Below are 27,754 nucleotides of genomic sequence, written 5' to 3'. Positions count from 1 at the left end.
ACACACATAATGCCTGTTGTTAAGACAGCTCAGCCAAATGCTGTGCCAGCTGGAGGCAGTGGGGCTCTCAGGCCTATCACCAGTGGCAAGGGAAATGTTGACTCAGCATAGTAATCAGGGGGTCCATTCCCACTCGAGAAAGTCCAAGACAAGCCTGTCCCTCTGGAGCAGAGAGTTGTGGCTGCACTTGGTGTAGAGGCAAACCAAGAGGTCCAGCAGCACCTCCACACTCAAGGCACTCTTGCTGGGCACAGTCCAGCCAAAATAAAGCTCAGTGAAGTTACATTAATTTCACTGGGAGTATTAAGCACATGTTTACATCCCTCCTATTAGAGTCAATGAGAGTTAGAAAAGCTTACGTAACTTTCATTAGATTATACTCATTGTTTCGAGTGCTGGTTTTGATTACGTTGCCATTTTAAAGAAAAGGTAACTCTACTTGGGGCTGATTTACACATGCATATACACCATTTGGTATCTCATCACTCAGTTGCTTAACACTTAATAACTCACAGCTGAATGCACAAATTACTGCCTCTGCTGAAAAACAATGCATTCCCCAAAAATAATCAGGTTAAGTTCTGTTCATTTTTTGTTTTGTGATGGTGCTGTCACACATGCAAGTCATCACAATGCTGGAGCCATTGGTTGAAGATTATTCACATATGAACGTATCTTTCACTTGACATGCCAAATTATGGTTTACAAGACTTAGATGTGGTTAGCTGCAACATCCAAATTGGCAAACTATGGCTTAAAGCAGATCTGCAAACTATGAGTAGAACAATGTAGCACTAAGGATATCATTCTGTCAATACAAGCATTTTTCCTTGCTTCTACGCTCTCTTCTGTGGATCCTTCCAGAGCAGATTTTGGAGACATATGGGGTCACATGCCCTACATTTCTATAAAATATCCAAGGAAACTCAGCTTTTCCATGTGCTCTTTGGTGAAATTCCCAGCTTTCCATTCTGTACCACTCTGACTTAGCCTGTAACAAAGTCTAAGAATATGCAACTGAAAAAGCTACAGTCTTCCCAATGCATACTCCTGCCTCCACTTTCCTCTCTTCCTCTAATGTTTCCCTGTGTCAATTTTAGTCTGAAAGCACCTCAGGGTAGGGACCTGCTTTGTTATCTACCACACTGGGCCTGCCACTTCCACATAATTTACTTATGCGACTGCAGCCTCCAAATAAATAAATGGAGAGTGGGGAAAACCTACCATGGACAGAGCTTTTTAATCCCTCCACCTTGCTTACTGGGCTCTGGGAAGGTTGTGAGAGGCCTGGTAACCAAGGCAGAGGACTAAGCTCGCTCCGGACAGGTAGGGATGGTTGCACAGGAGGGGGGCATGGCTCTGAGGGTTTTCTAGCTTTACACAATTTGGCTTTGCATGTGGATGCCCGGAACTGAACTCTCGCGTAGTGAGGTCACTGTATATATTTTGAAAAATAGTTTGTCTATTTGTTCTCTATGGGTTTGGACCCCTCTTGATATATCATTGCCAAACTTTACACAAGGGTTCCTGAGTTGGGCTCAGTGGTTGTTGCTTATGTTTGGATGTCAGGTGCCATTTTGAATCAAGATGGCAGACCAAAGCATGGTTTTGATGTGACTTCACCTGATTTTTGGTGTAAGGGGTCCAAACTGTGCCGCTTTCAAACTCTGCACAAGGTTTTCTGGTGGTTTTTGTTGACATTGGGTCACTGGGCACCATTTTTAATCAAGATGCTGGACCAAAACATAACTTTGGCATGACTTCACCTGGCTTTTGGCTTGACTGTTCCAAACTCTGCTGATTTGGATGCCTCTGAAGATATTGTTGCCCAGTCTGATGATCCTCACCTGTACCAATTTGGATACCTCTCAAGATATCATCACTCTACTTGACACAAGAGTTCCCAAGGTAGAGGCAGCAGTCTTCAGCAATGGTTTGGGTACCAGGCGCCATTTTGAATGAAGATGGTGTACCAAATTAACCCTAAATGCATCTTAACTCCCCACACCAAAATGATTCAGGACTTGGTCAGGTGCTCTCCAGGTTAGGTTGGAGCCCTGTGTAGCATGTGTGTGCACCCTGGCTTGTTTGTATATACAGACATAACCCCCAAACTCACAAATGACACAATCCATTTAAAAATCATAATTCTGAAAGGGGAGTTCTTTAAATTCCCAAGCAGTGCTGGGCACTCCCTGCTAGTGCTCTATTAAGGATCAAGGCAAGCAGGCGGTGATGGTGGTGTCAATAATGCAATACAGTGGTACCTCTGTTTACGAACAGGATCCGTTCCAGAGCCCTGTTCGTAACCTGTGACGTCTGTATCATGAAGCACGGCGTCTGCGCATGTGCACGACGTGATTTGGCGCTTCTGCACATGCGTGTGACGTCATTTGACGCGTCTGCGCATGCACGAACCACCAAACCTGGTAGTAATGCGTTCCGTTACTTCCGGGTCGCCACGGTGCGTAACCCGAATGTACGTATCCCGCAGCGTACGTAACACAAGGTATGACTGTATACTGCTTCGTGGTTGGTATCTGAGAGTTGTGAAGAGAAGAAATAGGACTTTTTAAAGATTCTGACTTAGGAGTTGAATGTTTGTTTGAACAACCCCTCATTGTCATCCTCTTTTTAGTTCAAGGTTACTTTTGTCAAGGTTTATGGTCTGTTCTATGTGTAATGCCTTGGGGCGAAACACGTAAGGAGTAGTAATCCCAATAATATTTCAAGATAGTCCTGAGGTGCTTTCTTTTCCCAACCTTTGTTGCCTATTTAGATTTTTCATTCCAGGCAAAGTCTCTTAACATGTATTCTTATACAGTAATTTAACCTATGGGCTTTCTGCTCTCAGCAGCAACTTGAAAGTCATTACTACAGTAAAATAATAAAAACGGTACTTTTTTGTTTTACTCTCTCTCTCTCTTTTTTTTTTTACTCCAGTTGTGGATTTCATTTAAGTAGTGCAATCCTATTTCCCTGTCTTCTTATACAATATTAATTATAAAATAATAGTACAGCTCTTTGCTTCTTATATACTCCACATTGCACTTCTGTGCATGTTTATTAAGAAGTAGCCTCTGCCTAGGATTCCAACACACTTACCTGAGAATAAGCCCCATTCAACATAATGGGACTTACATTCAAAAATGCATGCATAGGATTGCACTCCTGTTGTATTCATCCTACTGAAGCCAATTGTTTGTAAGTAGTTTTAGGCTTGATTTGGTGTTCAGCTAAGTATGTTAGTTTTCGAAGCACTTACTTAGGAATAGGAGGAAAGTTTATGGGTGAGTTATGACAATGTCAAGAAGGTGATGTAGTAAAAGTCATTAAATACTTGCAGATGCTGGTATTTGTAGCTTTGGAGAAGAAGCACTGGAATAATGTTTACTGTTGCTAAGCGTGTCTGTGGGAGACCTGCAGCAGGGAACATGGGTGGTTTCCCTCTCTTTGACCCACAGAGCTGATAGGAATCAAATATCATGTTCTCAAAGTTACCTTCAGTAAATTCTGTTGTATTGTTGGATGCGCTCATAACATAAATTCTATAAAATACATTAAAGTGCCATGTATTTTGCAGTTGGATTTGTGCATGAGGATCCAGGGATGCATTGCAGGTGTTTCTACATCAGCTAGTTTTTTCTATTTCGTGATTTATATTTGGACTCAGTTCAAACACACTCCAACATAAAACAGAGCTTGACGTTACCGGGTAATACCAGACAGGTAAACATACCCAAATCCTACCTAAACGACGCATCCTTACCATAGGCTGAGTACACATTACCATCTTAAAACACAATGAGGTGTTTTCCCCTCATTGTGTTTTACTTTGCATTTGCATTTGCATTCGTATGCTTTGACATGTTTCCACATCACCCACAGCCTGCCCACACCACTGAGTGGAGATGGAGTGGGGATATCCCAATGCAAACTGCCTGGTGGGTGTCCTCACCCTTCCTTCCACCCACCCTCTCTCCTGCTGGAACAAACTTGTGAAAAGCTAAGCCCAGAGGCATTTGGAGCTAGGAAACCAGAGCCTCATGTTACAGGTTCTTGAGAACAGCTTTAAGTCCACTACAAAACAGTTGGAAAGTATTTAAACTTAAGCAGAAGCAGATATATTGCTGGCACCATCTTCATCTGTGCATGCATGCCCATACTGCCACCACACATGTAGAACCATGCCCAGAAGGAAAGGTCAGTGTCTCAAGTATACACACTGGGGCTTCACTGTTAATTGAATAAGGCTACAGTTTTCAAGTCGGATCAAAGCTGGTTTGTGGGATATGCATCAAACCTCAGTATTTCACAAAAACTGCAGAATACCACTAGATCATTGATAATATTATATGGACAGAGATTCAAAAACCAGCAGTGGGAGCACACTGGAACCAGTATAAACAGTATTCTGTACCCAGCCATAGGCCCCATCTCCACTATTCATTTAAAGCAGAATCATAACACTTTAAACATTCATAGCTTTCCTCAAAGAATCCAGACAACTGAAATTTGTTAAGGATGTTGAGAATTGTTAGGAGACTCCTGTTTCTCTCAGAGAATTATGGTTCCCAGAGTGGCATAACAAACAATCCCTCTTCCCAGGAAACTTTGTGAATTTTAGCTGCCTTCTTCCTCCCAATATTCCCCTTCATTCCCGCAAATGTCAGAGAAGGGTAACCAGAACCAGTGGTTTGATTGGGGATCCAGTGCTGCTGCCTACAGTCTGGGTAAGGTGGCAGCAGGAGGAGCAATATGGAGAGGAAGAAGACATCCAGAAGTGGTGGTGGTCAGCCTGCAGATCTACTGCTCCCACTGCCAATTAGTATGAAAAGATGCCCAGGTAAGGCAGCAATGGGAGGAGCAGTACAGGGAGGAGGAAAGTGATCAGTAGAAGCACTGGCCAGCCTGGGGCCCCATGGTACATCACAGGACACTATTCTGTCCCCCATGCTGTTTAATATTTCTCTGAAATTGGGGGGGGGGGGCTGGTGTGCAGTGCCAACTCTACCACTCATTTTTATCTTATTCAGGTGAAGTAATTTATTCCTGAACCAGTTTCTGAGATCAGTGGTGAACTGGATAAAGGCCAATAAACTGAAGATTATCAGAATAGGGAAGTGGAATTCAGTCTGAACTGGGGGGGATTGCATATCCCTTAAGAAAAAAAAAACCACATTTTGGCGCTGCTGTTAGTTACAGGCTTGTTCTGGGAAGCCCAAGTGCATGAGGCACTGTTCATCAGCTGAGCCTGGGGAGTCAGTTGTGACCCTTCCTCATCAGAGACAACCTTGTCACTTTTATCCATGTATTGACATTTCACTTATATTACTGCAATGTGTTTTACATTTGGCTGACTTAATAAATCATTCCCGAGCTTAGGTTGGTGCACAACACTGCAGCTGGATTGCCGACCGGGGCCAGGCATTCAGAAAATATATTGCCAGTCTTGATCCAAATGCCCAGTCTTCTGGCTCAATTCAAAGTGCTGATTATGGCCTTTAAAGCATGATGTGGCTTAGGACCATTGTATCTTAAAGAGCACTGAAAGCAAACTTCAGAAGAAAATCCACAATGGTCCTTGCAAAGGTAAAATTTGCCCTTCATGGAACTCTGGGCAGCAGACATAGGGACACCTAGCTTCCAAACCAGGCACTAGCCAGGCTCACATCTGCTAGCAATGTAACCATACCATGTGACACCATTCTTTGTATCTAGGTCAGCATACATGTGTGCGCGCGCACACACATTCATGTATTATATACCGGTAGCCAGTTCCCAACATTCTTTTTCACTGTTTTTTCTTATATTGCTAGCACACACAAGCATCTGTTATAGCTACTTCCCAATGTTCCCTTCTTTGTCACAAGCAAACAGATTTCCCCAAGCTGGTCCTCTCCATATGTTTCTGGATTGCCACTCCCACCATCTCAGACCATCAGTGATGCTGGCTGGGGTTGAGGAGAGCCCTACTTCAACATGAATGCACCAAATTGAGGGAGGCTGCACTATAGTGTGATAGAAAAGTCAGACAACTGACTTGCAGAAGGAGGAGACAGGCAGTAAAACCATCTCTGATCAGAGATGCCTCACTTCATTTCTCCCTTACATGAAGTCAGTTCTTGGGTTAGCACGGGAGCCATGTGGATGGAAGAACACACCTTTCCTATCTCTCCATACTGTGTACATCTGGGGAGGGAAGACTATGCTCTGACATACTGTCTAGCATCCTGAGTATGTGTATTTTTTTCTCACAAGCAATTCTTGTGTGCACCAGGAAAGGAGCTGGTAATTATTTAGCAAGTTAGTTAGTTATATGAAGAGCTTTTTAAAACTCCCCCCTTTTACTCTTTCAAAAGTAACAATCAAATACAAATGTCATAAAAGTAAGCCTAAACAAAATGACAGTAACAGAGGAGTAAGATACCAAATAGCCAGCTAACGAGGATTAACATTACCAGGGGTTAGTTACAAATACAATACAATTACAATAACTTCACCTGGTGCCTAGAAAGTGGCTGTGGCAGCAGCTGAACAAAATAGGTACAGAAAGAAGGCTGTAGCAGAAGAGAGGTGTGAAGTGAAGAGGGAAGAATTGAAGAAGTGAAGGAGATGGGATGAGCAGAAACCCATAGGATGAAAGGCAGATGGGACTTCTTTCCTTCTTCTCCAAAATAGCCCTCTGTCCCATCCTTCAAATTGTAAGGGGAAATAGCTATAAAGACTGGGCTGCTTACCCAGTCCTGGGGTGGGTGACTGCTGGACAGTCAGCCGGCAATTGTGGGTTTCCCCTGGCCAGCTGCTTAAGTGGGCAGACTTTCCCGCCAACCAGTGTTTTAATTTGGACCAATCCAGCCAGGCTGGGTGGGCACTCTAGTCTGCCCCCAGCCAATAAAAGCTTGTTGCGCCTGACCCCAGGACTTTTTAAAGCCCAGAACGTTGTTTTGTCCAGTTTCTTCACTTTCCTTAGTTTAGGCCTTGCTCCGTGGGAAGGGGTCACTGAGAGTGGGTCCACAACTTCAAACAACTTCCCTCCCAAAAGATACATATGTACTCCTATTTCAATTTATATTTATGAACAAGTTTGACAGCACAGGAAATCTGTGTATTGTAAAAGAGGGAGTACAAATATTTTCCCTTTTTCATTGTGATTAATTAAATGAGCATTATTGTTGTTGTTCATTAGTTTTCTATGCCACTCTTCATCCAAGCATCACAGGGTTGTTTACAATATAAAAATACATAAAGTAGAAACGAACAAAAACAATAACTTCAAAAGACCATAGAGCTTTTAAAAGACCACAGATTGTCTAATTATCCAAAGACCTTGGAGAAAAGGCACCTAAACATATGTAATGAAGGTGCCAGGTGAGCCTGTCTGTCACAGAACAGGCCCATTCTCATGTTGCCCACCCTCTAGTCTAGACCTTTCATGGAGGAGGCACACAAAGAAGCGCCTCAGATCATGATCACAGGGTCCAGGTTGGTTCATATGGGGAAATGTGGTAAAGAATATTTGTTTGATTATATTGATAGCCTGTTATTTTCACCATTATCTGTCTTATAAAGCATTTTTAAAAACTGATGCTGAAAGACAATTTTTGGTTTAAACATAGTATGTGTACACACTATGCATTTAGAGTGCATTTAAAGCACAAACCCCAAAGAATCCTGGGAGCTGTAGTTTGTCAATGATGCTGGGGATTGTAGCTCTGTGAGCTGTAAACAAGAGTTCTCAGAATTATTTGGCAGGTGCGGAAAAAATGTGTTTTTTTAGATGTATGGTGTACACAGCCAAAGAATGCCAAACCCCTATGAATACAGGACACAATTCTGTTTATGTTCTTTTTGAACTGGCTGCCCACTAAAGAAGACGGTTCTTTTTTTTACCACATAGCACCATTTTATTGCATTGTGGTTGAAGTAGTTTCCCCGTTCTTCTGTTGGTTGTGGTTTAACTGTCCTAGCTTTCTCAGTCATAAGTCAAAGTCTTATAGTCTAAAACTTAAAAGAGTTTCAAAAGCAGTTTATGGTTTAGCCTGAGGTTCTGGGGCTCGAAGGAGAAAAATGTCAAAAATCTTCATTGTCTGCATCCCAGACATAACATAACATTTCACAGGTGAGGTAGATTGGATGGGAGGGGTGAACAGAAAGCAGCAGGATACCCCCACCCCACCCCACCCCCATCCCCTCCTAATTTATTGGACTTTCCCCCTTCCCATATTCCCTATTGTTCTTTGCCTGCTTCCCAAGTTCCTGGACTGAAGTTGGGAATTTGGAGCGGGGGGACCAGTCCCCTTCACGTCTTACCCTCTACTTAAGTCCCATTTGGAGACAGCATGCTGCCTGCATCTCCGACAGCAACAAATAACCCCACAACATTCTGTCTCTCATGCTGCAGATGCTCTGTGGGCAGAGTAAGAAGCGCTGGACACCCCCCCCCCCTTCCAGGACTTGCATGTGCTGGGATTGATGGGTTTAATTATTGACAACGAGGCTGGGGAGTTTGGAAAATACCAGCAGCATGATGAGTAATGAGCAACATATTATTACAGCCCCAAGGCTCCTTTTTTATATGGCTCCCACCATTCATTTAGATGCATAAAGAAGGCAGATGTAGCAATCCCCTTCCCAGCCATCTTCTAAAATTGCACCCGTTGGTTCTCCTTGAATATTTCTCTCCCTCTCTCTCTTTCTGGTCTGAAGTCAAGTAAGGGGTGTATCTGCCTTTGAAGTAAATCTTCTGCCTGATTTGCACTGCCTGATTAGTTTGTAAGAGCGATAAGAAGCTATTCTCTACCGTGCTGTTTAAACATCTGTTCTTCTGATCTCGTCATCGTCATCTGATCCCCGCGCTCATTTTTTGGTTGTGTGTGCGCGTGCGGGGGAGGTTGTTTCATTGTCTCCAAATCCAAGTTTAAGGACCGATATAGTTGCCTTTGAAGTCACAACGGCAAAGCTTCGGTATGGGACGAGGCCCGGTGGGTGGGTTGCAGGGGGGGGGGGTGTGTCAAACCAACACACTGGCGCTCGCAGCTCGGCCGGCCACACCACACCCCTGCATCCCTGAATTTTCCGTAGCTTTAGGACAAGTTCCCTATGAAAAGAGCCCGCACCTGCAAAGAGCGCTCCCTCCCTCCCTCCCTCCCTCCCTCTCCCTCTTACTGCAGCGGACACCAGGGGTCGCGCCTTTCACAACTCTGGAGATTCAGGGCAAGGGGGAAGGAGGGCGAGATCCTTGGGCTTTGGAGAAAGCAAACCACCTTGGGCTGAGCAGATGACGCCCAAACAACGTGCCACCATCACCATCTAACAAATTTATCCTCAGTCCTTTCGAACTAAAAGAGACAACAACATATCCTCATATGCCAAGAAGAAGAAGGGGGGGGGGAACTCAGGGCGTTGCTTTCCTTTTCCATGAGTAGGCTACGTAATATCAGACATTCTCGCGCGCTCTCGGCTGCCTGAAATACGAAATGAATGAACATTTCGCATACACTGGCAGTATACACTTAATCGCTCTACACTCAATGAGGGGCAGCTATGTGAGACAGCAACCCTATCCTACCCAGTTGAACTTAATGGGGCTGATCTCTTTGCCGAAGACTCCGATGTAAACACCGCGTCGGAGAAGCTAAAGTCCAGTTAGATCTGTGATGCCCCACGGAGACACGCGTGCAGACCATCGTTCCATGATGTCCAAGCCTAAAGTTTGTGCGAAACAGCTCGCCCCACAGCCCCACCTATGGGAGAGGAGCACAGACTATGTACAAACAAAATGCCGAAACGTCTTCCTTGGATCAGTTCTTAGTCAGATGCTTATTGCCTGAGAAAGAGAGAAAGTAGGTTCCCCCTTCTACAGAGGAAGCTGCCTTACCCTGAACCAGAGCATGATCGGCCCATCTAGCTTAGCACTGTTTGAACGAGGAACCTTCAGCACCTACTTTTCTGAAAGGTGTGCTGTGCCTTCCAGTACAGTACCCTCTCCCCAACTCGACTTGCCAAGTCTGAAACCACGTCCAGATCTCGCAACAGCTCACAGGGCTCAAGGAGCTCTGGGGAGCTCTGGAGGAAACGAGCCGCTCCGTGGCCCCCGGGCAACAAGAGGGCGTATCGTCGTCAGCCTTTCATTCTGGCGAAGCGGACACCAGCGTGCCCGGAGAGATCCCTCGCGAAAGCGATATTTCCAGGGCACTTTCGGTGAATCAGACCTTGTTTTCGAGAAGCCGATGTACAAAGGAAGCTTTCAAGGGATACTTGTGCCAAGGTGGGGAAAGGGAAGGCTGGGCAAAACCTAGGAAATAACCTTGTGTACTTTTGGAGGGGGGGGCGGCGGAATGAAAACAGGCTGCTGTGTGTGTTGGCCTCTTCCTATCAGGGCAGAGCTGTCAAGCAAGAGGGAAATACATAGCCCCTTTCACCAAGTAGTACAAAGCGCCAAAGGAAGCTCAGAAACATCTCGCCCAGCTCTCCAGGAAGGGCCTTTGGGGAGATATGGGAGGGGAGGAGGATCCCTATCGAGGTCGATGGAGGAAAGGGATTCCTAGTAGACTTTGCACGAAATGAAGGGGAGAGACCAAATTTGCACCCGCTCATCTGGGTTTATCTTATTCAACCCCTCTACCCACTCGCCCTGCCTTCTCACTTGAGGCTCATTGACGGGCAAGTCCTACCTAGGTGTTGTCTAACCTAGAAAAAATGGCCCCATTAGCCACAAACTTCACCAGTGTCTCCTGCGTTATCTGACCAGGCCAATCTACTGGAATCCAAGGTTCAAACAGTGTCGCTTTGGCCTTCCTTCGGCGGGAGACTCACACATAACCCACAGCCCCACGCGTGCACACACTTCCAACGACCCGTATGTCTCCGAACTCCTCCGAGGACGGTGCCCGCGTGAATTAAACAGGGGCACGATCCAGGGGCACTTTTCGATCTTGCACGAACTTCAACTGGGCTCCTGTCCGGTGCTTTCATCTCGCCTATTTAAATCAATGGGGCCTGCAAGTCCAACTTCACTCAGATGCACTTAGCTTTCGAGGCAAACATGCAACGTGCTTAACTTTAGCCGACTCCTGCTCGCTAGTAGAACATTGTCACCATTATTTGATGTATAACATTCTCTTTGGTGTTTCCATTTTTCAGATTGCCCCTCTCTGTCACCTTCTGATTGTAAAAAATGTGATATTATAGTTACCTACAGAGATGCGTATACCGGATGCTTCTCTCATCCCCAAATTTCAGAGAAATTAAAAAGCCGAGCAACCACCAGGGAGAAGGAGAAAAGATGCTTGGGGCCAACGTTACTCTTCCTTTTTTATTAGGTACAGCGTAGTACCGGTAGCACTCATCCAAGACAGTATCAACTTGCCCCCTATTCACTTAAGTGGAAGGCAGATCCCGTTCAAACCGCCAGACAAAGATCACGAGGCACCCAAAGGAACCTGCGCGACCCTTTGCTGCATTACCGAGGGAGGGACACCGGGGTGCCTCCTCGATCCTGAACCACGTGTGTGTGGAATGCATCGTACAATACATAAGGAAAATAGCTTTAGTTCAGTCTTTATGATAGTGTGAATCAGTGGTGTGTTTCTACGTTGGTTGGGGAAAAGCTTCCCAATCCCAACAAGGGCGTGATCCTCCTTTGCTCCTGTATGCAAGATGTGTGTTTTTTTAAAAAAACAAAAAAACTGCGCAGTGCGATCCTATCCACGTTCCTTGGAGACAAGTCTCCTTGAGTTCCGCAGCCCTGTGCGCGGCGCTTCATCGAGAAGAGACAAGCGGCACTTGCTTCTTAGCGCTGCGCGGTTAAGGAACAGCGTAGTTCACCAAGGCTGCAAGCGAGCCAATATGCAGAGGGTCGGGTTGCCCGAGAGCTGCTGCTGCCGTACCAAAATACCTTTCTCCCCTGGGACATCCCCGGCACCACGAGAGAAGCGAGGGATCCTCAACAGGTGAGCGAGCCCCTGTCCCCACCCCCTTCCCAGCCCCAACCCTGCTTCAGAAGAGACCTAGAAAAAAGGAAGCACTTACTTCCCTGCCGCCGGACTCTGGGAGGGTTCTGCTGGCTGCCGACGTATTCCATCAAGTTCAAAGTGATAAAGACCCAAGAAACCAGTCGCAATTGCATAGTAACCCTGTAAGAAGTTCCCGTCTCTCGTCCTTTTCGGAGGGGAAGGAAGACGAGGCGGCGGAATGGGGAGGGAGGGGGAGGGAGGGCGGCAGAAATACCTGCCTCGGAGACAAGGGCTCCCGAGCGTCTTCTAGTTTACAAACAAGCGAGCCAACAAATGTCACTGGCGGCGGCGGCGGCGGCGCGCGGGCTCTTAATTATTGCACTTTCAAGTCGCCCCGACGGTGGCCTCCGGGCAGCCTCCTCGGAAGGACGGCGAAAGAGAACGGCGGGAACCCGGGAGCGAGGCGCCTGGTGGCTGTCAGGGCAGGTACCATGTTGCGGGGGGGGGGGAGAGAAGAGGGCAATATGAGGGTTGGGCAAAGGTTGGTCGTGGCGCGGGGCGCTCCCACCCGGCTACAGGTCGGCGCTTCCAGTCAGTAACTCCATGGGCAGGTGTGCCTTCCTCTTGGGCGCTTCTCACCTTCGCTGAGGAACCCCATAGAGAAGGGCAAGGGGAGGCGCGGGGAAGGAGCCCGGGCTGCTGCTGGTGGTGGTGGTGGTGCGGCCGGCGAGCCGGTGGCAGCGCTTCTCCCTCCCCCTCCGCTTCAGGGCTGAGCGCGCCCTCCTCGGACCTGGCTGGGAGCTGTCGCCTCAGACGCCTCAAAGCACAGCGGCATCTTTCTGAGGGAAGGCGTGGGTAGTAGGAGCGCCGCCTCAGCTACACTAGGCGTGAGGCGCCTCAGCCGCGAGGAGCGTTAGAGGAGCGGCTCCGTTCCCAGCGGGCGAGGGCTTCGGAAGGCTGCGGGGCAAGGGGGGCGAACGACGGCAGCAGCAGCGGCAGCCCCCTCAAACCGTCCCTTGCAGCTGGGCGACAGCCGGAGTCGGAGCAAAGCTTCTCTCCGCTGCCTTCGCGGACTCTGCCTGGGAGCGAGAGCGAGAGAGCGCTTCCCACTTACTCCTCCCTCTCCGGGAGTCTAGGGGTATTTTTGAAGCCCGCGTCGAAGTGTGGAAAGCAAAACTCCAATCGGACGCGCAGCCGCCTGGGCGAGGAACTTCCAATCGCTGGCGGGCGGCTCTGGCTCGAGGGGCCGAGGGAGGGACGCGGCGCGACGGGAGCGGGGAAACGCGCGCGTACGCGCGCGTGGGGGGTGCGAGAGCGCGCCCAGAAGTCTCGCTTCTTGCTGATGCCGGGGCGTCGCTCCCAGGCTGTCACTTTTTTGAGGGAGCGGGGATTTAATCACATACAGTATAGGCAGATTCATGTTGCACAGTTATAATTGATGGGGAGGGCTTGCGCAACAAACCTGTCCGCCCCCCCCCCCCAAGATTGAACTTTCTCCAATAAGTGGGAAAAACTGGGGTGGGGGAAAGTGTGGGATAATACCTGCTTTGATGCACTGTCCTCAAATCAGAGTGGATGCTCATTTAATATCTTTATCATCTTTATTTATATCCCACCTTTTCCCCCAGACAAAGGACTCTCAATGTGGCTTACAGATAAGACAAAAACACAGATAAAATAGAAAAGGCTAAAAATATAGAAGAGACAGTCTTTAAAATGTAATTAAACACTAATAGAATCTGTTTATTATAATAGACAATAATAAGATCTATTATAAATTGATATAATAACGATAAAAACATCACAGTAGACCTTTCCTTTAAAAGAGGCGGTTGCTAAATGACTTTTGGTATAAAAAGGTATCCATCTGCTGGCAGAAGGAGAACAATGAAGAGGCTAGTCTAACTTCTTATCAGGGCGGGGGAGTTTCAAAGTCTGGGAGCAGCCACTGAAAAGGTCCTCTCCCGTGTCCGTACCAAACATGCCTGTGAGGGTGGCAGAACTCAGAGAAGGGCCTCTCATGAAGAACTCAGAGCCCAGACAGGTTCAAATGAGAGAATACAGTCTTTCATCTTGAACCTAAGCCATATAGGGCTTAATAGGTCATAACCAGCACTTTGAATTGTGCCTGGAAACAGATCCACAGCCAGTGGAGCTGTTGGAACAAAGGCGTCATATGCTCCCCATAACTAGCCCTGGTCAACTGTCTGGCTGCGGCTCTTTGGGCCAGTTGAAGCTTCTGAGCACTTCTCAAAGGCAGCTCCACATAGAGTGCATTACAGTAATCCAAATGGGATGACTTGTGTCACTATGGTCAAATCAGACATTTCCAGAAATGGGTGCAGTAGCTTTGAGAAGAGGCAGTTTGAATATTGTTAAATGCAATTGTTGTTTTTATATATGCTTCCTAAACATTGAGTCCCTGACCCAAGGTACTCATTTACACCCTGAGACCTCCGAGTATAGGGTGGTATATAAATTCAATCAATCAATCAATAACTGTGCAAATGTACTCCTGGCCACTGCAGAGACCTGGGCATCCAGGCTCAGGACTAAGTCCAGGAGCACATCCAGGAACCAACACCATCTAATGTCTTGGCAAACAAGTCAGAATGAATGCTCATTAAACAGGTCATCTGGAAGTGCCCTGAATCAGACTACTGTTCCTCTAGTTCGGTGTTATCTGCATACTGACTGGCAGCAGCTCTTCGGGGTTTCAGGTAGGGAGTTGACTCTAGCCTTACCTGGACTTTCCACATGCAGCTCATGTGTTCATCTATTAATCCGTCACCAAGCATATTGGTACAAGGCCAGGTGGAACTTATGTTTGCAATATGTCACAGCAGGATTTGGGTATCTTTTCCCAACAGAGGATAACTTTTCATAACCTACTGGGGGGCCACATGTGACTGGTGAATGGAGCCAGAAGAAAAAAGTGGGCGGTGCAGTGGCTGTGAGGCTAAATTCCAGCTGCGCAAAAGACAGAGATTTCTACCCCCGCACTCATCCTAGCACATGAGAGGCATTATCACAGGTCAAGGACACATTCCAAGCCAGGCCACTTAGGTTTGGTTGTACCTAGTGCAGAAGGATTTTAGGTTGCACCGGAACAAAGTATGAGAAAGAGGCAATGGCCACCTTTCTTCTGAAAGTATAAAAATAATACAATTATTCAAACGTGAATGAAGTGCTAATCAAAACTTATGGTTATGAGGGAACAGGGTTTAAAAATGCAGTAGTCCTTCCAGGAGGGATGCGAGTGGCGCTGTGGTCTAAACCACTGAGCCTCTTGGGCTTGGTAGTCAGAAGGTCGGTGGTTCAGGTGAGCTCCTGTTGCTCGGTCCCAGCTCCTGCCAACCTAGCAGTTCAAAAGTACGCCAAAAGTGCAAGTAGATAAATAGGTACTGCTCCAGCAGGAAGGAAAATGGCATTTCCATGTGCTGTTCTGGTTTCAGTTTTCCATTGCGCCACATGACCCAGAAAAACTGTGCAGACAAACACCGGCTCCCTCGGCCTGTAAAGCGAGATGAGCGCTGCAATCCCAGAATCATCTGCGACTGGATGTAACTGTCAGAGGTCCTGTACCTTTGCCTTTTTAGTCTTTCCAGGACTGTAGTGCTACAGCTTCCCAATCATCATCTTAAGACTATAACCGATTGCATACATCATCTCTGCATTTTTCTCTTTAAAAATTGTGTGTGAGAAGGTATACAGTGAAACTGAAAAAAACTAGCTTACTGCTGTGTGATATTAGAGGGTTCTAGAACAGTATTATGGCACCATTGCTGATTGAAGTCCCTGCATTTAAAGAAATATATCATTCAGATCTTCCCCCACCCTATACACTTTTTGTGTTGTTAACTGTTATGTTTGCCCTACTGACAAAAAGACTGTCAACCTAAATATCATGTTGTTTTCTACTGAGGTTTTCATTGCAGGAATTTTAGGTGTGGAGTTTCTAAAACCACACACACACACACACACACGTATAATGTTTTCAAGTGTACAAAATAATTCATAATTCCTTACAAGAGCCCTGCATTGGAGATTAGACTGAAAGACAGCGACTTCACCACAAGATTAGAGTTTGAACTTGGGTTTCAACACACTGGACCTCTTAAAAATAAAATCTACTATACTCCACTCCACTACACACAACATAGCATGCAAAATCTTCTATGAAGCTGATGGACTTTGATCATTAATTATAGCTTAAGCAACTTACTCAGAAGTAGTATTGCTGAAATCAAATAGACATGTTTGGAATATATGGTGTTCTGAGCACAGTCTTACCAACCTAATCCTATGTATATTTACTTACAAGCGGGACCCACAGAGTTCACTGGGACTTGTTCCCTTTCCCAAATAAATGTATGCAGAATGTTGCCATGTAAATGTGCTCAGTATGTAAGAAATTCCTATGTAAATGTGAGCACATCTTTTAATGGCATTAAGGCACAAATGCACAGGCTACTTTGCAGTGCATTTGCAGTCAACTGCACTGTCAAAAAATGTGTTTAGTTAGCCACCATCCAATTCATTTCATTTTCAAGAATACTGAATTTTAAATTAAAAATTATCATATTCCTAGTCTGTTTTATCTTTTTCCTACAGAATTTCCAGTGATTTTATTACAGTACCTGATACACTGAAACATTGGTTTCCTAGTAAAAGGAAGAGAAATGCAGGTCCTTGTGAATCAGAAACAGTGCCAGAAATCTGGTAGAGAGTTTCTGCCCATTAAAAATTCATGCTATCACTGAGATTCAGTCTTGTAAAACACAACAGGATCAGAATAGTCAGCAGGAGATTGCTTTGCAAATAATTGATATTTGCATTTCTTCAGCCTAAAGACTACCCAAATGCATACACACCTTAATCCCAAACACATTTATTTAGAAGTCATGCTGATTTTCACCTCTTTTTTATGCAGAAGACTGTCATTTATACAGGAATGTTTTTGTAAGAAAGTGGGATTGTGGGAGGGAGACATTATCTACTTTCTCTATCATACAGCTACTTTTTAAGAGAAGGAAAATACCTACAACCACTTATATTGTACCAGAAATCAATAAAGCAGGCTTCCTTTGAAAAATACTTCTTCGGAGTAGTTTTCCCCTTCTCACTGCATTGTTAAATATCTGAATCAGAAAATATGGGGGATTTAAAGATCTATGGGAGGTTCCCTTTGACAAGGGCTGGGGGGGGGAATCTTTTAAATCCAGGATACTTGAGCTAGATGGGATGAGAACTGCCCACAGACATAAAAATGAAAGGCAATTCAGTGTTCAACTTCAGAAATACACCCATATACACATAGAGTCGGCATTATTTGGGGATGGTGTGTGTGTGTGTGTGCTGTTTTCTTTTTTGCCTTTTGAAATGTCTGTTGTAACCAGAGGAAGGAATGGTGTTAATAAACAATCACAGGAAGAAACTAAAGGAATATACATTCAATACTAACCCACAGCAAAGTTGGACAGCTCTGCTGGAGAAGTGTTAACATTAAAAGTATGTTTTTTAAAAGTGGGTGGGAATGTTGAGGAAACATAAGGAAAACATTACATAAACAGTACATTCTCTCCAGGGACGAGGTATTCCAGACTAACCTTCACCAGAGTGCTTCACAATGCAGACACATTGTATAGATTCATTATATTGCTGTTAATGCACAGCTTCCAGTTATTAGGCAGATCGCATGAAAGGCTTCTCAGCGTCAGCCTGGGTTATACCCTGTAGTCACTGCACCATCTCAGGGAAAACACGCACTTTGTTTCAAACCAGAGAAGGTCCATTTTAATTGATGCATTGGTTTTATCTAGACTCTTGGTCCCGTCCCGCTCTCTGATATTATATTGGAGGGGAAATGCAGTAATATTTGCTAAGCACTTCCAAACGAGAAGCAAAATAAACCTTGAACACTATCGTAAAACATTCATAGTTCATAATTAATATTTTATTAATATTCTGATTCATTTTAAATTTGGTACAGTGTGTGGTTATTTTTATACATATATATAAAAGTTGATTCCAGATAAATCTTTTTGTGGTAAGTGACATATAAATATAATAAATGAAATGAAATAATTCCCTAGTTCATTGGGGTAATTGGGAAGGCTTATTGCATATTGATATCAATATTTTTGTGAATGGTTTTTTTTTAATTTTAAGTTTTAAAATTGTTTTTAATGTTGTATTTAAAATTGTTGTCACCTGCCCTAGTGAAGGGTGGGCTGTTAATAAATAAATAATAAATAAATAAAGCCAGCATTGCAGAAGACAATAACAGAAAATTATGCTGGTGCCTATTTTGACAGTGAGTTTAGCTATAGGTGCTGAACAAATTCATTTTCTTGCCCTTTGTTTCTAACTATAAAAAGATCAACTGCTGATAGCAGCAGCTGTAATAATGAACAGGGTTTTATCAGAATTTAATTAGCTGGTTATAGAAGAATCCAAAAGAAAGACTGGGTTTTGAGATTGATTTATAATTGATTGATTGATTGATTGAGGAGAATTCTTTTACACTGGGAGATTAATAAAGGAAGTTCTGTTCAAAATCAGATTTTCTGCACTTTATTAGCTTTTTAAGGCCCAGCCAAGTATATTAATTAATTGTCTTATATGATGGTAAAATGAACATGCAATATCACTGAAATCCAGCTCTGTCATTGTGAAGACTGTGTGTGGTGGGTTGTTTTTTGACAGTAATGTAGGCATAGGATTTTCTTTTTATGTCCGCCCACATGATAATACACCACCAGCAAAGCTGACATTGACAGGATACGTATCTTGGTGGTATAGTTCTGCCTCAACCCCTGGTGCCCATAGCAGCTGATGATGGGGAGACTGTAGACTCTGAGATGAGGGATTTAAAGAAGCCTTCAGGTGCCAGAATATTGTGAAGCAAACATACGGAAAGCTAAAGGCATCTTTGTCACTAAAATCAGATATAGATCTTGGAGGATTTTCACGTAGACATGGAATGGGACTATACTAAAGGAGAACTGACTGGTGGAAACTTACATTGCTTTAGAAAAGGAAAATATTTAGCAAAGGTAATTGGAAAAAAATGAGTTTTTATTTTACATATTCTTGATGTAATGGATCTTGGCTTGTGTACCTGTTCAAAGCACTTAGTTGAAAACACCCATTTGTCATAAACATTTCTTAGCTGTGATCCAATTTAAAGCCAGGCATACATGTTGATTTCAGTAGTCCTTAACTGTGCATAACTGGATTGGTCACCATGTGTTAGAAGTACCTATAAAACCCGTGCACAGTAAAATATATTGGGCATGATACACCCAAGTTTAACACTTTAAAGACCCACTGATCTTACTAGAAAAGAATTATGCACATGTGAAACCATCCCATAGAAATCCATGGAACTTTAATATGATTAAGTTCAGCTATAAGATTTTAAGTAAATTGTTATCAGCAACAACCTATCCTATTAACTTTTCATTATTTTCCAAATAACAATCAATTAAGTAATGGCTTTGTGCCTATTACCGGTATATATAATATGGTAAAGTCTGGTATGGGCATATGTTTAACATAAAATCGTTGTGAGATACAAACACAATGTTAATTATGATTTAGAAACTTATTGTTCCTAGCAGTACTATGATAAGGCTACACTATTTCCATATCTGCCTCCTCCTCCTTTTCCTCCTCCTCCTCCTCCTCCAAAACTTTGTCTCTTGTTTTCTGTAACATGCAAGGTGATGTTAATGCTGTTGTGAAAATATTTTCAAAAGCACTTAAAAGCTGGAATCAATGACAATACAATACAAAATAAGAATTTGAGGTGCACCCTAGCCGTGCTTTTTTCCCCCTGAGGGGACGCAGAGGTATGCATATCCCTAAACATTTTGTGAATCTAAATTTGGCCTCATTGAGGGGCAGTATTCCAATATGAGTAGGAAAATGAGAGTACTCCTAAACATTTTCAATAACTCACTTGCCTACATTATTCAGCAGAATAATATTTTATTTGTTACCAGAAAGAGCACATGGCATAATCCTAGTAGTAATTAGGACAATGGATTAATTTTTTTCCATGAAGTTCAAAAATATATTAATTAAAAGTAATTGGATTATTCCTTATTATCTTCTCCTAAAGCCATGAAAACACTGGCTCCGTTCACTTTTGGGTCTTGCTAATGAGCGATGCAATTGTCTTACCAGTTATAAGCTGGCTGATGTAAGGGAGAAGAGATGCTTGGCAACTTGAGAATGTATTACACAGTCTACCATATTCATGTATTTATCTATAGGATATTTCTATACTGTCAACTTTTTCAAAAAAATGATATTGCAGTGTATTATATATTTAGTATAGAAGTATCTATTAATATATCTTTAATATACTAGGGGCTACTACATCTGTTCGTGTTGATTGCCCATCCTCAATCCCCCTTCCCTTTCCATCTCATCACAACTCACCCCTGAAAACTCACCCCTTCACAGTTCACCCAAATGCCCCCTCTCCATTCTCAGCTTACCCATCTCCACACTCCCACTGTCACTGCCATCACTGGTGGTGGTGGTGGGGAGGAAATAAAGCAGTGAATGTTTGTCCACCTTCTTGCCATTACTGTGAGAAGTAACCCTGCATTCTAAAATGTAGGTTTCCTTCTCTTGTTGTTGGCAGCAGGAGGGGATGGATGGATAGATGAAGGGGAGAAGGACTTTCTTCATTCTGCTTGCACTTGTAAGCGGTGGGCACAATGGCAGGAGAAGTTCAGGAAGGCCAGCCTAGGATGCCTACTTTCTTGCCCACTCACTCTACTTGAGCATGCACACTTGATCATCAGCATGTTGACGGATGAGTACAAATATAATACATAGGGGGGAAAGTGAAGGGTATGACCAAGACTTGCACTCCATGGAGTTCTGATTACACTGGGTGAAGGAGGAGGGATTGTGATATTGACTGATTTATGCCTTATCCCTGTGACCCCTGAAAAGCTGCCTCAGAGGGTTGGCTGCTGAAGGGGAAAACTGGGGGAAATCAGCACTATGTGGCATTCATTCAGCAGGGGGCCTTTTCTGGATCCTTTCCCTCCATGAACAGGAGTCCACCTGTTTGCAACTCATATTTCAAATGTAAAACTCCTTTTGTTCGTCCCTGTATACAGGGCAGGCAATAACATTTCTCTTGACAAAAGCTCTCAGAATCTGAACTAGACAAGACACAGATTATGAAAAAACCCCAACCCTTCGACTTAAGCCAATGGGGATATTGCCATTGAATTCAATACGGCTGGACATCACCAAGATTTTGCCTATGAGGTGTTCTCATGAGGCAAGAATGAGCAGGAGAGATGAAAAAATTAAATGTACTCAACCACACAATACTTAAGAATCCCCCATCCCAAGTGACAAAATGCACAGGGTTTCTGAGATAATGCTAGTGAAAGCTCAGTATTCTGAAAAGCCAGAAATATTGTGGGACTATGAGAACACAAGAAGAGCCTCAATATATATGACTGAAAGTCCATCTAGTCTACTATTCTAACAATTGCCAACCAGATGTTTTTGGAAAGCTTACAAGCAAGGCATGAAGGCACCAATTCTCTCTTCTGCTGTTTGTCCCCAACATCTGGTGTTCAGAGGCATTCCATCTCTGAACAGGTTTCATTTAGCTATTATGGCTAATAACGGTCTTTGAACTCTGAGATACCCTAGGTATGATGATTTAAATCTATATCAAACTATTCTTTTCCATATTCCTTATCCTGTTGCAATTCCCACATGTTTTTGGACATAGATCTTTTGTTTCTGACATCCATCTTTTGTTTCTGACATCCAGCTTTTGAAGTTAATCTTCTGCTATGCTGGTTCAAAATTGGGAAAGGAGTATGACAAGGCTGTATATTGTCTCCCTGATTATTTGACTTACATGCAGAATTCATCATGCGAAAGGCTGGACTGGATGAATCCCAAGACGGAATTAAGATTGCCGGAGGAAATATCAACAACCTCAGATATGCTGATGACACAACCTTGATGGCAGAAAGTGAGGAGGAATTAAAGAACCTTTTAATGAGGGTAAAAGAGGAGAGTGCAAAATATGGTCTGAAGCTCAACATCAAAAAACCTAAGATCATGGCCACTGGTCGCATCACCTCCTGGCAAATAGAAGGGGAAGAAATGGAGGCAGTGAGAGATTTTACTTTCTTGGGCTCCATGATCACTGCAGATGGTGACAGCTTCTTGGGAGGAAAGCGATGACAAACCTAGACAGCATCTTAAAAAGCAGAGACATCACCTTGCCGACAAAGGTCCGTATAGTTAAAGCTATGGTTTTCCCAGTAGTAATGTATGGAAGTGAGAGCTAGACTATAAAGAAGACTGATCGCCGAAGAATTGATGCTTTTGAATTATGGTGCTGGAGGAGACTCTTGAGAGTCCCATGGACTGCAAGAAGATCAAACCTATCCATTCTTAAAGAAATCAGCCCTGAGTGCTCACTAGAAGGACAGATCCTGAAGTTTAGGCTCCAGTACTTTGGCCACCTCATGAGAAGAGAAGACTCACTAGAAAAGACCCTGATGTTGGGAAAGATGGAGGGCACAAGGAGAAGGGGGCGACAGAGGATGAGATGGTTGGACAGTGTTCTCGAAGCGACTAGCATGAGTTTGGCCAAACTGCGGGAGACAGTGAAGGATAGGCGTGCCTGGCGTGCTCTGGTCCATGGGGTCACGAAGAGTCGGACACGACTGAACGACTGAACAACAACAACAACAATGCTGAAGATAAATTGCAAAAGATGTTAGTTTAACATTGCAAACAAAGGCTTATTAGGGTACGATATCATAGTCTGAATAAGTGGGAAGAAATGGGCTATGTGCATCCTTCCGCAACTACAAATAATAAGCCTTTGACTGGCTGACAGATAATATATTTTATATTTAACATTAGAAAATAATGCAGTCACAGTATGAAAATTAGGAATTTGGGAACATAAGAAGAGCCCTGCTGGATCAGACCAAAGGCCTACCTAGTCCAATGCCCTGCTTTCACAGTGACCAGTCAGATGTCTTTGGGAAGCCTACAATCAAGGCCTGAGGACAACAGCACTCTCCTCATTTGTGATTCCCAGCAAGTGGCATGCAGAGACATATTGCCTCTGACGGTGGAGGCAAAACATAGCCCATCATAACTAGTCACTACTGTTAGCCTCATCCTCCATGGTTTTTGCCTAATCCCTTTTTAATGCCAGTGAAGCTGATGGCCATTACTACAATTTGTGGGAACAAATTCCGCAGTTTAACTATGTGCTGTGCGAAGAAGTGCTTTCTTTTGTCCATTCTGAATCTTCCAAAATTCAGCTTCATTGGATGGCTCCAGATTTTGATGTTATGAGAGAGGGAATTTGCCCCTGCCTCTGTCTACTTTCTCCAGACCATGCATAACCTTGTACTCCACGTTCTCCCCCTTACCACCTACATTCTCCCCCTAAATTAAAAAGCCCCTTATAATGAAGGTATATAATGTTATTCAATTTATGAAGCTGGAAGTGCTGAATTGGAAAACTTTTACTAGGGAAATAAATAGGTGATTCACTGCCCCACCAACATAATCTTGTCAGGCAAGGATGGGGGAACCTGTGGCCATCCAGAAGTTGTTGTACTCCACCTTCCATCAGACTCTGCTAACATGGCCAGAATGATGGGCAATGTAGTCTAGAAATATGGCCACAGCTTCCCAACTTTGTTGTATAGAGGGTGGTGTATTTGGTTGCATAAACTACTGATCACTCTGTAATGTGTGAATTTTATGGAATTTTAATGCAATTTTTAAATATGTTTTAATCACTCTGTCACTGTATCAAATAAGCAAACAAATGAAACAACTGCTGCGTGAAATGTTGTTGTTGTTGTTGTTGTTGTTTCGATGAGTGCAACAGCCAACTCCTGGATGTGATGTAATTAATTATAAGACTCACAACTCTTCTCTCTTCCATGCCTGCACCAATTGAGATCTGTTTCTTCTTTAAAGTCGTATTTATTTTTTTCATTCTTTGGAGACTGTGAACTGTCTCCAGCTTCTCCCAATCTCCTCCCCAAGGCATGTATTTATTCAAACCATGCTTGGGTGGGTTAGTGCTGTCTTGAGCACTAAGGTTATCTCCAGAGCAAAGCACCCATCATCAGGGCTATTTATTCATATCCCTATCTTTGAGTGGCTGTGCACCCATTTGTCAGGAATGGTGAAAACATCATGTGATATTGCATTCAAAATAGAGTTATTTTCAGAAAAAAAGCACTGAAGGGCCTGCCTTGACAGATAACGGGTGCCAAAGCCCTGAGTATTTATATTTACAGGGATTAAAATGCCAATTGTGTTTCATGGAACCAAATAGGACATATGGCAGATAATCAACCTTTTTAACATTCCGACACAGGATTGTGATCTGATCACGGGAAGGCACCAGAATTGCAAAACAGTTTGACTTTGCTTCAGTTGGTAATTAATGAGGTGCTAAGAGTAGCTCAGCAAAGCATCCCAGTCTGAGAATTCATGACTCAAGACTTAAGAAGACCCCCCCTCCCCTCTCCAATCAATTCAAACAACAGTGTCATTTAAATAAACATTAAAGACAAACAACTTCAGACTGGGGTGGGTGTTGGAGGGTCTGGACATCACACAACTCCTTAACTATCCAGTGTTGTAGCATGCACTTTGTTTAGCACATGTTGTAATTTGTACACTGATCTCTATGACAAACACAGAAAGCAGAGTTTGCTCTAGTAATGAAGTCAGAACTATAGAAATATTGTAGTATGTGCAGGGAAAACCCCTGATAAACATAAGATTCAGTTTGAACAGCAGCAGCCAACCCCAGTAGTGTCAAGGACCCTTCTTTTCCAGAATAGTCCGGGAACAGCCAGCTTCTTAATAACGTTTACACCATCCAGAAGTAACAACTCTTACATTTACAAAGACAGATTACATGCAATCCCCGCTCCAAGAGATGTAATTTTAAAGGTAGCATCTCTGTTTCTTACAACTTGAAAACAGTTTTTGAAGGTGCCATTGGGGATCAGAGAAATAAGCATTTTGGGTATTTTCAACACACAGGTTTGTTAGCTGTCATTGATTCAGAAGAATGACAATCATAGCATTTTACAGCATGTATGAGTGGTAAAAGTGCTTCACTTGCACATTCTTGTAAAGATCCCCACACAATAAAGTTTAGTCTTGGTGACTGGTAGACATCTGGTGATTGGCAGATAGACAGTCCACCAGGGGTGGGGGAGGTAAAGATCTGACCCTCCCACCAGAAAAGATTCCCTCCTCCATAGAGTCTATTTTAAGAAAATGGTACTTTTTTGTGTGTATCTGAAGAAGTGTGCATGCACACGAAAGCTCATACCAAGAACAAACTCAGTTGGTCTCTAAGGTGCTACTGGAAAGAATTTCCTATTTTGTTTCGACTATGGCAGACCAACACGGCTACCCACCTGTAACTGGAACTATGGAAGGCACCACATTGAGCCGCATGAAATGGAAGTCCATCAATCTCACCAAGAAACTGTATCTGAAGAAGTGTGCATGCACACGAAAGCTCATACCAAGAACAAACTCAGTTGGTCTCTAAGGTGCTACTGGAAAGAATTTCCTATTTTGTTGGTACTTTTTTGTTTCTCAAGGATAGACACAAAAAAATGCTTTGTGTATGTGTTTTGCTGAGAGTTGTGAAACTGCACATATCTGTCTGTCTGTTGTAGATTTGTGTCGTGATTTTATCCCAGGAGCTTCTCAACTTTCCCTTCATCCTTTTATCTTCATAAGATCCCTGTGAGGTAGGCTAGGCTAGGCTGAGAGTTGGTACTTCAGATGCCAAAGTTGTGAAATTGTATATAAGAGTATTTTTTGCTTGTTCGGGGGGAAAAGAGGGGAGAGGATTTTGCTGTAAATATGAGGACTTTGAAATATTGCAGTTAAAGCAAGGGGGCTGCTGTGAAGACATGAGATGTATACGAATCTTGCATTTCCACTCAGGAGCTCAAGGTTGTATACATTATCCTCCCCTTCCCCTGCTTTTATCTTTGCAATAGGACCCACCCTATTATTGCTAAGTGCAGTTTGTTTTAAAATTTATTTTAATAATGAATTCTACAATGTTGTAACCTGCTGTGGGACCTTACGGTGAAGGGAGGGTAAGAAATCAAAGTAACAATGCTGCAATATTCATTAATACCACCAGCAACAATACTGTGAGGTTGTTAGGTAGGCTACGTTAGTATGTACATGAGCTGTTAGTATGTACACAAGCTGTTCTTGTCAATAGATGCAGAGGCAGGGCTGGAACCCACGTACAACATACTGAGCCCAATAAATCCTGTTGGCATCCCTGGTGACTTGGTACTATTGCCACATTGGTTCCGCAGAATAAAAGCTTATTCTCATATTACTTTTACCTGCATGGAGAAGGATGGGGTACTATCCCAATAGCAGTTATTTTTGTAACGTGGGAATAGCCAGGTGACCATCTCAGTCATACACTCATTCAATCAGAAATCAGTCATTAGGCATTTAGCCAATTCCCTAACAGGACATTTGCTAAACATCTGCATGATGGATTCCCCACCCCCCACCTCATGCTAGAAGCATAGATATCTCCTAGTCACTTGACTCCTTATGCTTGAAAAGTCCCAAGAAACATAGCATAAGTGATGACAGAGCTGGTTTGTGTAATATCTCAATGTGTATATGCACTGTGTCGCTAAAGTCCTAAGTCTAGGCCAGAGATAGGTGAAAATAACTGATTCCTATGGACTACAGTGTGATTAACTGTGTTGGATTGGGGCTTTGATTTTCTGCAGGACTAATTTGAGTGTTTACCAATGTCTTTACATATATTTTATTTCTATTCTTTCTTGAAAGCAATCATTGTCATTATAATTTGGTGTCACTGAATCATTTATGCAGAAGCAGAAAGATACTGAGTAAAAATGAAAGTGTGTCGGAAAGTCAAAATCGGGGCATTTTTGTGGGAACGCTGCTTTCTGTAATGAAAATGAACCCTGCTATGAAGCTTTTCCCTTAAAAATACTCTAGAGGGAGTCAAATCTAAGAAAGTTTATTTATGTTTCATGCATTTGAGCTCTTGGGCCTTTTTAAAAACATTCCATGTGCTTCCTGTTTATCTATTTTATCCCTGCCTATTAATAAGTAGCTTTTGTTTGTACATATTTGTTCATGTTCAAATTGGACAAGAACACATAGCACTCGAAAAAGGCATTATTTAAAGTTGTGTGTCATTTTCACAAGATTAAATAGTCTTTGAAAAAAAAAAGGATTGGTTTTAAGTCTGAAAAAAAAGAAGAATTAGTTTTAAGTTTTAACTAAACAAAGGTTTTTTCCCCCACTAAGAACGAAGAAGAAAGAAATTTCATAAACTAAATAAATACAGGGAGGTATTGTTTTCAAAATGGGTCATTTCCCCAAACAGTACAATTTTAGGATGTTATGAAAATAAATGTTTAGATCACCTGGGTGTTTGGAAAGTGAATAGTGTTTTCTTTTCAGTTTTCAATAATAATATATCATCCTTGCTTTGCTGTTCCAACTACTTAATAGAGACTGCAAAATCATCACCATCATCATCTAAGGTCCATCAGATCTCTTCCCATCTTAAACTTCTGCAGTAGTACCGGTAATTAAGTGAATGTAAAATCGGAAGAATAGCCTTGCTGAATCAGACCAAATCAGAGAATTCAGTCTTTGGGACAGCCGGAAGCTTCCAGCCAAAATATTTTGCCCATTCTTCCGCAGCT

The 27,754-nt window shown here is 43.4% G+C and overlaps 1 protein-coding gene across 1 annotated transcript in view; it reads right to left on the bottom strand.

Annotated features, from left to right (window-relative positions):
• Positions 1-12,460, bottom strand: part of RSPO3 (R-spondin 3) — a 48,583-nt gene extending 36,123 nt beyond the window's left edge. Inside the window, exon 1 of the mRNA XM_033143740.1 lies at positions 12,034-12,460. Coding sequence (XP_032999631.1) covers positions 12,034-12,130 — 97 coding nt within the window. The 5' untranslated portion in view covers positions 12,131-12,460. The remainder of the gene's footprint in view (positions 1-12,033) is intronic.
• Between the last annotated feature and the right edge of the window lie 15,294 nt (positions 12,461-27,754).

This window comes from Lacerta agilis, chromosome 3 (genome assembly GCF_009819535.1).
Source record: "Lacerta agilis isolate rLacAgi1 chromosome 3, rLacAgi1.pri, whole genome shotgun sequence".
NCBI classification, from domain to species: Eukaryota; Metazoa; Chordata; class Lepidosauria; order Squamata; family Lacertidae; genus Lacerta; species Lacerta agilis.
This window is presented reverse-complemented; position numbering and strand designations above follow the sequence as displayed.